The following is a 10,777-nucleotide window of genomic DNA, read 5'->3' as shown; positions in this document are numbered from 1 at the left end:
GACAGAGCGAGACTCCGTCTCAAAAAAAAAAAAAAAAATTCAGTTTAAAAGATAGCCTTCAGTTATTAAACTAAAAAAGCTGGCAGAACAAAGTGTAGGTAGCTAAGGAGAGAAAGAGAAGAAAAAAAGGAAAGCTGTATAATTCAGAAACTGAACAAACTACTTTGAATAAGTTAAAAAAAATTAATGCAAACCTTAATACTCTAAAAGGTAAGAAACATATTTATCATTCTTTAAAGCTTTTCTTTTTTATTTTCATTTGTTCTTTTTTCATTTTGCATTTTTTGTCATAAAATATCTATACAAAGAAAGAACCTCCAAACATATATCAAATAAAATAAATAAAATAATAATGAATGAATAGCAATTTTTCTTGTTACTTTTCCTCAAGGTAGATTGTATCAGTTACAGGAAGTCTACAGTGCGGAAAATTTCATCCTTCTGTTTTGCTTCAGTGAAAGGTGAATGGATACGCTTGGCCTGGAAGTCACGTGTTCCTTGGACTTGTCAGGGAAGAGGTTATAATGGTCACATATGAGGCACGACCTTGCCCTCCTGCTAACGTGACCTGGAAAGGGGAAGCCAGATGAAGGGACAGATATATAGAGCCGGGGGAGAGGGCTGGTGCAGAGGTGTCGGAGGAAAACACCTCAGCCAATTACTTAATATGAGACCCAGGACAGCTGCTTTCCTTCGGATGTATAAACAGGTGAAATTATACCTACCTTACATGATTTCAGTGAGCATTAAACCAGATCACATATAGAAGCAACAGGAAGTGTCAGGGGGAAAAGCCTGTCAGCTCACCAGGACCTGAGCCCCTCTGGCTGGCAGCACCCTCCTCAGGTCACTCCCTGAGTGGGGGTAGAAAAGTGTCACCCAATTCCTTGCCTTGGCCTTTTCCAGGTACTGTCTCTGCAGGCCAGTCTTGCCTTGTTCACCCATTGAAAGACCCAGGCTCAGCAGCTCCACGCAGCATTCCTGTCCCGCACAGACCTTCAACTAAAGGGGCGGTGGTTGGGCACAGTCCCCACATGCCCACATCACACTTCATTTTCCTCTGCCCACCCTGTCTCTGCCTTGACACTGATTCCCAGCCCTTGCCACCCCAGCCCCTACACCCTCTACTGCCCATGCAGAGGCAGAGACACTCCTTGCTTGGTGAAATCCCGGCCCTACCTTTCCCTGGGCAGTCCCAGGCCAGAACCTACTCTAATATCCACCTAATCTCCTGATGCCAGCAGGCAGCCAGGCATTCCCTTCCACCCTCCTTTCCCGGCCACCCTCGCACACCTCCCAGGGTTCCCTGCAGCATTGTGGGGCCACAGCGCCCCCAAGTGGCCTACGTTCCACAGCCCCATGGATTCACACCTGACCTGATGAGCACAGGATTGTCCAAGTTAAGAACAGGGATGCCCCCACTCCAACCCCTGCAGACCCCATTATCTCACACACACCCTGTCTATTGCTTTCCCGGAAGGGCTGATTTAGGATGGAACTTCAAATTCACCCTTGGCCAGTGGAGACAAAAGGACACATCTTGATTGCACAATAAATTACTGTTACATTATAGCAATGAGCATCCTAAGATGGAAGAGAGGAGCCAGAATTATACAGGTCACAGGATGAAACAGTGTGACAATATCAAGCCAATCTGGGCTGAAAATACTACATTGCAGAGCTCCCTTTGATTAGTCAGACCCACATCTTTTCACACGTTGTATTTAGTTTATTCACAAATTTTAGTTAGCACATTTTATAAAGAGGATTTTTTGATTTTACAAATTTGTTTCTGAATTTATAAAATCTTGAAATAAACTATCTTATCAGCTATAACTTAGGCAGATTCAGTTAGGTCTGCTATTTCCTATCCTTACCTAGAAGTGCTTAGGAGCTCTGCCAGTGACCCAGCACCTCATAAAATGCCACCAGGGGAGAAACTATTTCTATGTGAGTGAATAGCCACAAGAAAACACACACACACATTCACACTCACACACACACACACTCACAAACACATAATATCTTTTCATTGTCAAGAATGATAAGATTCCATTACTGAGCAAAACTAGTTTTTTCTTTTTCAATGTTTTAGGTTGATTTAGGTTGATTTTATCAAGGGTAATTAACAAGCACCTTTAACTATATTCCACCCTCACCAAATCTCTAAAAATGTGATTGTGAAAAGTGTGGTTACGGTGAGGAAGTTCTTTGCAGGATTATGAGTCTTTATGAATATTACTGTACCATAATTTTCTTTCTCTAGCAAATCTTCAATCAGCACAAATAACATAATTCTCTTCACTCCAAAAGAACATTTGAAAATTCCAGCATTAGATACCCTTTGGATACTTAACAGCACTGGTCATCAATCCTGACTGTGAAGACACAATTTCTAGGAATATTACAGAAGTTATATGAAATACTAAGACTATTCATAATAATTCTCCATGATATTTCAAGTGGAGTCCCTTAATCACTCCAGGATTCTGTATAAGAGGGCAATAACTTATTAGTTTTACAAACGTCAAAGAGTATCAATTATATGCTTGGCTTTTCCTATGAAAATAAAGGGAAGAGAGTGATACAGTACAGTCCCAGGGAATGTCACAGTAAGAAGTGAAGAGGAAGGCAGGTGTGGGCCTGTCCTTGACAGATGATCGGTATGTGGCCCTGTCTTAGGAGAACAAAGGTCCTCCCAGGCCATGGAAATAGTGAGGACAAACGCAGAGGATGTAAAGACTGCTGAGTTTTAGAAAATGTTCAAAGAGCATTTGGTCATAGAAGGTAATTGGATCTGGGAGGTGAGTGTCAGAAAGGAATCCCAGGGTCACAGAATTTATTTGGGGGGAAACTGGAAAGTATTTGCCCCTTTAGGAACAAGGGTGACTTTACCTTCCTCTGTGTTTTGGGGGAAGTACTTGACTGTGGCCTGAGGAGTCAAGATTAGGGCCAGAAGAAGGAAGACAGCAGAAGCAACTCTAGGGCTCTCCCAGTGGCCAAGCGGCTCTTTGGTGATGTCTCCGACTGGGACCGGCTACCAGGTGATTTTAGTTGCTATAAGACGTTTCCTTAATTTTTCTAGGTATTGAAAACTTTGGGAGGGGGAAAAAGAGAGTTCATGGTGCACAGAACACCACTTTTCATCACCTTCTGCTCTATCTCTATTTTCAATCATCTTTCGTTTTCTCTATCCTTGACTTTCCCAAAATCTCAATTTCTTCTCCCCAAGTTGTATAAAGAAAACCCTGTTATTCTCCCTTCTACACTACGCTGTTATCAACAATCTTGACCACAAAATTAAATCCCTTGTCTTGAAAAAGAGCGTGCCAGCTGTTAAATTGCAAACATTTCCTCTATCCCTGTAGCTTACAGTGTCTGCAAAGAAGGTAATATTGCAGTCAACCTGCGGAAGCAGCACCCGTCCTCTGAGTAGGCTCTCTTGGCCTTGTTTTCTTCAGCCCTTGTTTCCTCCAACCCCGAATTGCAGAAAGCCCCAGGCTGTGGGTCCTAACATTCTAAATTGCCTTTCTTTCTCCCTGCAGTCCCCACGTTCTCACAGATATGTCAGGGCTGAGGTTGCTCCACACTGGGCCCGGGAGGTTTGTGCACAGAATGTGGTTGGCTTTGTAGGGCTGTGCCAAGCTGCTGGCACAGAGATAAAGGGCCGAGTCCTCCAGCTCCAAGGTGCTCACATTCATCTCAGAGCGAGAGTTAGAGAACTGTCGCCCTGAGAATCGACTAGGGAACTTTCCTTTTTCTCTCTGTGTCTCACTGAAGTATTCGAAGAGGAACTGAAGGCCCTGTCCTGGGGTCTGTTGGTACCAGGACACACTCCTATGCCCAGAGATAGGGGAGCAGCTCAATGTCACTTGCTGTCCTCTCATTTTGATCAGAGATCTTGGAGTTTGAGTGACTCCAGCCTCTACTGGGCCTGTGGGAAAAACAGATGGAGGATGAGCACAGGAGACAGTGTGGTGGCACCTCCCCAAGGTAAAGTGGAGGACACAGGGGTGGGGCAGGCTCAGAATGGGGTGCTGTTCTGTCTGCAGGGACTCACCTGCTCCCAGGAGACAAAGCAGTGCCCAGCAGAGCAGCATGGAGCCCGTGGCACCAAGGGGCAGGCAGCACTGTGTCTGTGCTCCGGGCTTGGTCCTCCTGGGGAAGAGCTGAGTTCTCAGCCTCGCTTTTCCTGGTGGGAGGGGCATCCTGTGATGTCGCTGTCCTATGTCCTCCCCTTGCAGGCCTCCTGAGGTCCACTGCTCTCTGTTCTGCACAGCAGAATCCACTGGGCCTGTGAGGGAGGGAGACAAAGGCTGGGGCAAGAACACTGGAGGGAGCCTGAGGGTGCCTTGGATGAGGCTTGCTTCAGAGACATCCCACCTGTGCCAAGGACTCACCGGGTCCCAGGAGACAAAGGACTTCCCATCAGAGGTACCTGGAGCCCATGGCCAGGTGGGACAGAGCTGGTCAGGTGTCACCCTGCGAGGGATACTGGTCCTCTAAGAGCTGGGGTTTTGAGCACCGCATCTCTGATCGGATGTTAGGCTGTGATGTCACTGCTCTGATGTCATCTCTGCAGGTTCCCCTGCACCCTGCCTTCCTTCCCCTGGCTTACCCGATGCAAGATCTCTGCTTTGTGCTGTAAATACTCTCACATACCATATGGGGTCGGACTGGGCTGCTCTGAGCTGGTATGAGGTTAGGCTGCATGTCCCCCGCCAAGTTCCTTTGCTTTTCCCTCCAGGCAGTTTTTCCTCTGTCTGTCCCTGCCCGGGACATGCAGGTTGTCCCATCCCAGCATGGGACAGCCCATTTTCATTCTCCCTTGCAAGCTCACGGAGACTTCCTAACCCACGCAGAGCTGAAGTGCATGGCTCCCTGAAGAGAGGCACACCTGCAATTTTATGTATCTGCCATCACATTTTTAGTGAGCACAAACATCAAGCAAGGCTGCTCCTTAACCGTCCGTGTCCCAGACTCCTGGCTCTGTGCACACCCCAGAGACATTTGGAGCTCAGTGGTTCCACAGCACCCCCGTGTGGCCCACTGCGCAGTAACCAAGATTTTGCCATTGTTAACCAACTGAATATTTATGTCCCTCCAAAATACAACCCCCAGGGAGACAATATTTGACGATAGGGTCTTTATAGAGAAAACTATGTTTACATGAGCTTATAAAAATGGAGCTCTGATCCAGTATGATTAATGTCCTCTGGGATGGGGCACTCGATGCCTGGCTTGTTCTCTCTCCACCATGTGAGGATTCAACTGGAAGAGGGTGCTCTGCAAGCCAGGAGGAGGGCCCTCACCAGAGCCCCTCATGCTGGCATCCCCTTTTCATACTCTGGAGATGTGAGAAAAAAAAAAAGATTTGTGTTCAACCCGTGCAGTCTGTGCTATTTGCTGTGGCTGTCTGAGCTGATGGATACAGCCTTTCTAACACGGTGCATGGGACATGTTTAAATTAGGAACGATTTCACCATCTTGACTACTATACTGTTTCTCTAGGGGAACTAAAAGAAGCCCCCACATTTTAAAATTTATGTCCCTCAAGATCACTTTCTGCATTGTAAAAAGCGTGATAGAGAAGACATTTTACCTTCGAGAAAATTCTGATGAAGGAGATGAGGCAAACCTGGCCTAGCTCATGTAGGCGTGCTACGGGAAGAACTGTGCCAGAAATCACACCGAGTCATCCGTCCCCCTCGCTGCAGGCAGACTCTCAGGGATTTGTGGGTGATTGATTATTAAAGTTCTTTTTTCTGTGATGACTCCAGCCAACTTCCTCGAAGCAGACCTTTCAGACCACTGTGTGCTACGTGCCAACTAATCAGCTTATCCAAACAAAAGGAAAACAATACCCACTGTTGCCATGCTGCTGGGGAATTTGTTTCTTTTCCACTCATACTCTCTCTTTTAGAAATCCTCTTTTTGCTGATTTCACTGACAATATCCTCTTGCCTATTTTCCCATATATGAGTAAAGATATGTGCAGAAAATGATTAAATTTCTAAGTTTCTATTTGTGGTTCTTATACTTAGTAAGCTAAGGAGGAGAGGCCAGACTGGATTTAAAAAAGAAACATGAGACTTGGGAAAACAGAATCTGAGAAAGATTCCATTATAGAACCACTATCCTTCACTTGCTACTTCTGATTTAGTTTATTTCCAATCCAAATTTCTTTAAATATCGACATTTGACATTTCCGTCATCGAATTTTAATAATAGTTACATATATAGAGCAAGTCTAGATATTGTCATTATGAAGTATTTCTTGATATTTAAGTCCAAAGGCAAACGACCCCATGAGAAATCAATGAGAAGAGGTTCCAATCCAGCTGCATCTGACATTAGCAGTCACTAGCCAATGTGCCAGTGAGATGTGATCAATAACCAGTGCCTCTTCCAGGATGCCATCACGAAAGTACCCTACTGTGGGAGTATTCATGGATATAAACCAGTTAAAATTCTCTCAAGTTCAGATGGCAGTGTTCCACAACTTAATACTTTTTATGGATTTTCTGCATACCTAACTCTCCAAAACCTTTCATAACAGAAGCTGATTGTCTGATATGGTTTTTGATCCTAGGGAAGGTAAAGCTACTACACAAAATCATAAAAATATAAACTATCAGTAGAAGTCATGTTAAGAAAAACTATGTATTTTTTGCTTTAAAAGGAATGTCTAAATTTTTTCTGATTCAACTAAATAAAATTGCTAGAATATTGGTCAATTCTTTACTAGAAAAAGAAACAAAACGGATATCTAGATTTCTTCTGAGATGCCTCATATCCCATGATGAATAGCCATTATATTCAGAGAAGAGAAGGCTTAGATAATATTATAAAAGTGTGTGAAATACCAGAGCACTCGATCTGACTCCCCATAAAATTGCAGATTTGTAGCATCTCCTGGCTCCTTCCCCAGGGAAACCTGATCAGACAAGCTATAACTAAGAAACCGGAAACAAACTGAAAACCACGAGAATCTTCTGGGAAGATTGAAGCTATTTGGGGCCAGAGTATGAAGAGATGAGTGGTGAGCCCAAGACTGCAGTGAGAAAACAAACCGTGGACATTGGCTAAGCTCTGCCCTGTCTGACTTCCTCCTTGCGTGGAGACAATCTGATCTACATTTAAATTTTAGAAATCAATAGCAGAAGCCAAGCATGGTGGCTCATTCCTGTATTCTCAGCACTTTGGGAGGTAAACGTGGGAGGATCACCAGAGCTCAAGAGTTTGAGAGAAACCTGGCAATGTAGCAAGACCTCATCTCTACCAAAAATGTAAACAAAAAAGTTAGCGAGTGGTGGTGGTGTGTGCCTGTAGTCATAGCTACTTGGGAGGCTGAGGTGGGAGGATTGCTTGAATCTCAGAGGTCGAGGCTGCAGTGAGCCACGATTGCACCACTGTATTCCAGCTTGGGTGACAGAGAGAGACCCTGTTTTTAAAAAAGACAAGGCTCTGCTACCTCCATTCTTACAGAGATAGAAACTTTAGAGGAAAAAATAACCATTGTAACCCCAGAAAATATAACTTGATTAACAGCAGCTGGCCAGTTACAATTAAGTGAGGACAAATAAGTAAAAGAGAAACACAAAAGTGTCAGATGTTAATCAAATAAACTACAATTAAAGGTAAAATATAAATGGAAAGGACAATAAGAAAGAGGGAAGTCTGAGAAGCATGGTGACTGTAGGTCTCAGGAAAAGCTTCCCAGAGAAAAATAGGGAGCTAAGTAGAGATCTTGGCTACCTTGTACCAAGCAAAGGGGCTAAATGATTACCTGGCACACAGTTGTGTTAATGATTTGAGACAGTGTATGGAGTAATTACAGATGAGAGAATCTAAATGAAAGCACAATATTAGGAAGCTGCATCTTCCATTGGAATGCGTACTGAGTTTTCCGTTTTACCTCAATTTATAACATTTCGGCCCAAATGCCTCCATTTTCACCTCCATGGCCTTGCTCATGTAGCGCCTCTATAACCACAATTGGGCATTATCATAGAACCCCACTTCTGCCTCTGGCTGAAATCTAGTGTTGCTGACTTGGTGAAGACATTGCCCACTTTTCCCACCCTCTAAGGCAGGAGGAAACCCTTTCTTTACAGAAACTCCAAAGCCATTAGCATGTACTTCTTTCTAGAGGTGATTAAATTTCTCTTTATGAGAACTCTTGTTTGTTCCTTCCAGCCTCAGAATTCTGTGAGAACACAATCATATAAAGGGACATGTAGACAGCACTAGCCCTGTGCAATATACACATAAAACAAGATTTACTGGGGAAAACTCACAAGCAAGAAGCAGGAACACTGACTCAATTATTCACCCCGTCCTTAGTCCATGCAGAGATGTGCTTGGATAGGCATAGCTCCATGCATTGTGGAAAGTCTGCCAAAAGAAGGATCCATCGCCATTCTGCCATATGTATTACGGAGAGAGAGGGAGGTGTGCATTTAAGGTCTACTCATGGTAGAATACATAGCAGGGGTAGCTTCTGGGCTGGCAAAATGGTCTCGTGTGATTGGAGATCAGAGGTATATCCAAGCCAGTGTTTCGAGGACTAGCTAGAACCCTTTGCATATCTCAATCTGACTGAATTAATTACCTGCCTAATACTGATAAGGGTGAAGGTAGAGAGAAAACAAAAGGAGAAAGAAGGGTACTCTCATTTCATAGGGATTGTGTTCAGGTACCATCAAGAAAGTGGAAAGGAAAATTTTCAGACCGAGGAAAAAGTTTCACAATACATGTATTGGACTAGAATACTGTATCCAGATTATATAAAGGATTCCTATAAATCAATATAAAAGGTATATAATTTAACTTTTAAAACTAGGCAAAAGCATTAATAGGTATATGAAAAAGACATATCTGCAAATGGTAATAAAAACAATAAAATGTACTCAACATCATTAATCCTTAGAGAAATGCAAATTAGAACTCCAATGAAAGATTAGTATTATGCCAATAAATTCAACAGCAGACAAAATAAACAAATTCCCCAAGAAACTCAATTACTCACTCAAAAAGCAGCAGATAACTTGAATGTCCATAGGGATATTAAAAAATACACAAAGATGAAGTTTTAAAAATTGAACTCATAATAATTAAAAGCTTTTCCAGAAACAAAACTCCAGACCCAGCTTACTTTATTGATGAAATTGACCAAGTTTATCAATTTACAAATTGTGAGGAATAAATAGTACTAATATTAACATAGAAGCAAAAATCCTTAACAAAAATAAAGTAAATTTAACTCACAATGTATAAAAAGATTAATATCTAATCAGTAAGTGAGATTTGCCCCAGGAATGCATAATTGGTTCTATATTTAAAAAGCAATTAATGTAAGTCACCATACTTAAAAATTATTTAATTCGATGCGAAAATTTTTAACAAAATATTGGCAAACTGTATCCAGGAGCACATCAAAAAGTTTATCTACCACAATCAAGTAGGCTTCATTCCTGGGATGCAACATTGGTTCAACATACACAAATCAACAAATGTGATTCACCACATAAACAGAACTAAAAACAAACCCAGATGATCATCTCGATAAATACAGAAAAGGCTTTTGATAAAATTAAACATTCCTTCAGGTTAAAACCCCTTCAACAAACTAGGCATTGAAAGTACATATTTCAAAATATTAAGAACTATCTATGACATAGCACAACTAATAACACACTGAAGCAGCAAAAACTGGAAGCATTCCTGTGAACAAGACAAAGATGCTCATTCTCACCATTCCCAATCGACACAGCAGTGGCAGACATAGCAAGATCAATCACACAAGAGAAAGAATAGAAGACATTCAGCCGGGCGCGGTGGTTCAAGCCTGTAATCCCAGCACTTTAGGAGGCTGAGACGGGCGGATCACGAGGTCAGGAGATCACGACCATCCTGGCTAACATGGTGAAATCCCGTCTCTATTAAAAAATACAAAAAAAAAAAAAAACACTAGCCAGGCGTGGTGGTGGGCGCCTGTAGTCCCAGCTACTCGGGAGGCTGAGGCAGGAGAATGGCAGTAAATCCAGGAGGCAGAGCTTGCAGTGAGCCGATCTCCGGCCTGGGCAACAGAGCAAGACTGCATCTCAAAAAAGAAAAATGAGCAAAGGACATGAATAGACACTTTTCAAAAGAAGAAATGCATGAAGCCTACAAGCCTATGAAAAAAATGTTCAATGAAAACCACCATGAGATACCATCTTACACCAGTTAGAATAACTGTTATTAAAAAGTCAAAATATAACAGATGCTGGCAAGATTGCAGAGAAAATGGAAAGCTTATACATTGTTGGTGGGAACGTAAATTAGTTCAACCGCTGTAGAAAGTAGTCTGGAGATTTTTCAAACAACAACAACAACAACAACAACAACAAAAAACCCTACCATTCGGCCCAGCAATCCAATTAATATACCGAAAGAAATACAGCACTCTACCATAAAGATAACATGCACACGATGTTCAATGTAGCACTATTCACAATAGCAAAGACATAGAATCAACCTCAATGCCCATCAATGTGGACTGGATAAAGAAAATGTGCTACATATACACCATGAAATACTATGCATCCATAAAAAGAACAAGAACACATTCGTTTCAGCAACATAGAGAGAGCTGGAGGACATTATCCTAAGTGAATTAACCCAGGAACAGAAATCCAGATACCACACATGTTCTCACTTATAAGTGGGAGCTAAACATTGAGCACACATAGACACAAACAAAGGAGCAGTAGACACCGGGGCTTACAGAAAG

At 42.6% G+C, this 10,777-nt stretch overlaps 2 gene segments (V, D, J or C); both read right to left on the bottom strand.

The window, feature by feature from the left end:
• Positions 1–945, bottom strand: part of LOC105533568 — a 38,711-nt gene extending 37,766 nt beyond the window's left edge. The window contains 1 exon segment of the V gene segment in view: positions 808–945. Within this exon segment, the coding sequence occupies positions 808–945 (138 nt within the window).
• Positions 946–3,518: 2,573 nt separating this feature from the next.
• On the bottom strand, positions 3,519–4,504 carry LOC105533567. The segment is given in 3 exon segments: positions 3,519–3,934; positions 4,061–4,294; positions 4,384–4,504. Coding segments are annotated over 2 exon segments (564 nt in total).
• Positions 4,505–10,777: the final 6,273 nt, after the last annotated feature.

The sequence above is a fragment of the Mandrillus leucophaeus genome, unplaced genomic scaffold, assembly GCF_000951045.1.
Source record: "Mandrillus leucophaeus isolate KB7577 unplaced genomic scaffold, Mleu.le_1.0 Scaffold1260, whole genome shotgun sequence".
NCBI classification, from domain to species: Eukaryota; Metazoa; Chordata; class Mammalia; order Primates; family Cercopithecidae; genus Mandrillus; species Mandrillus leucophaeus.
This window is presented reverse-complemented; position numbering and strand designations above follow the sequence as displayed.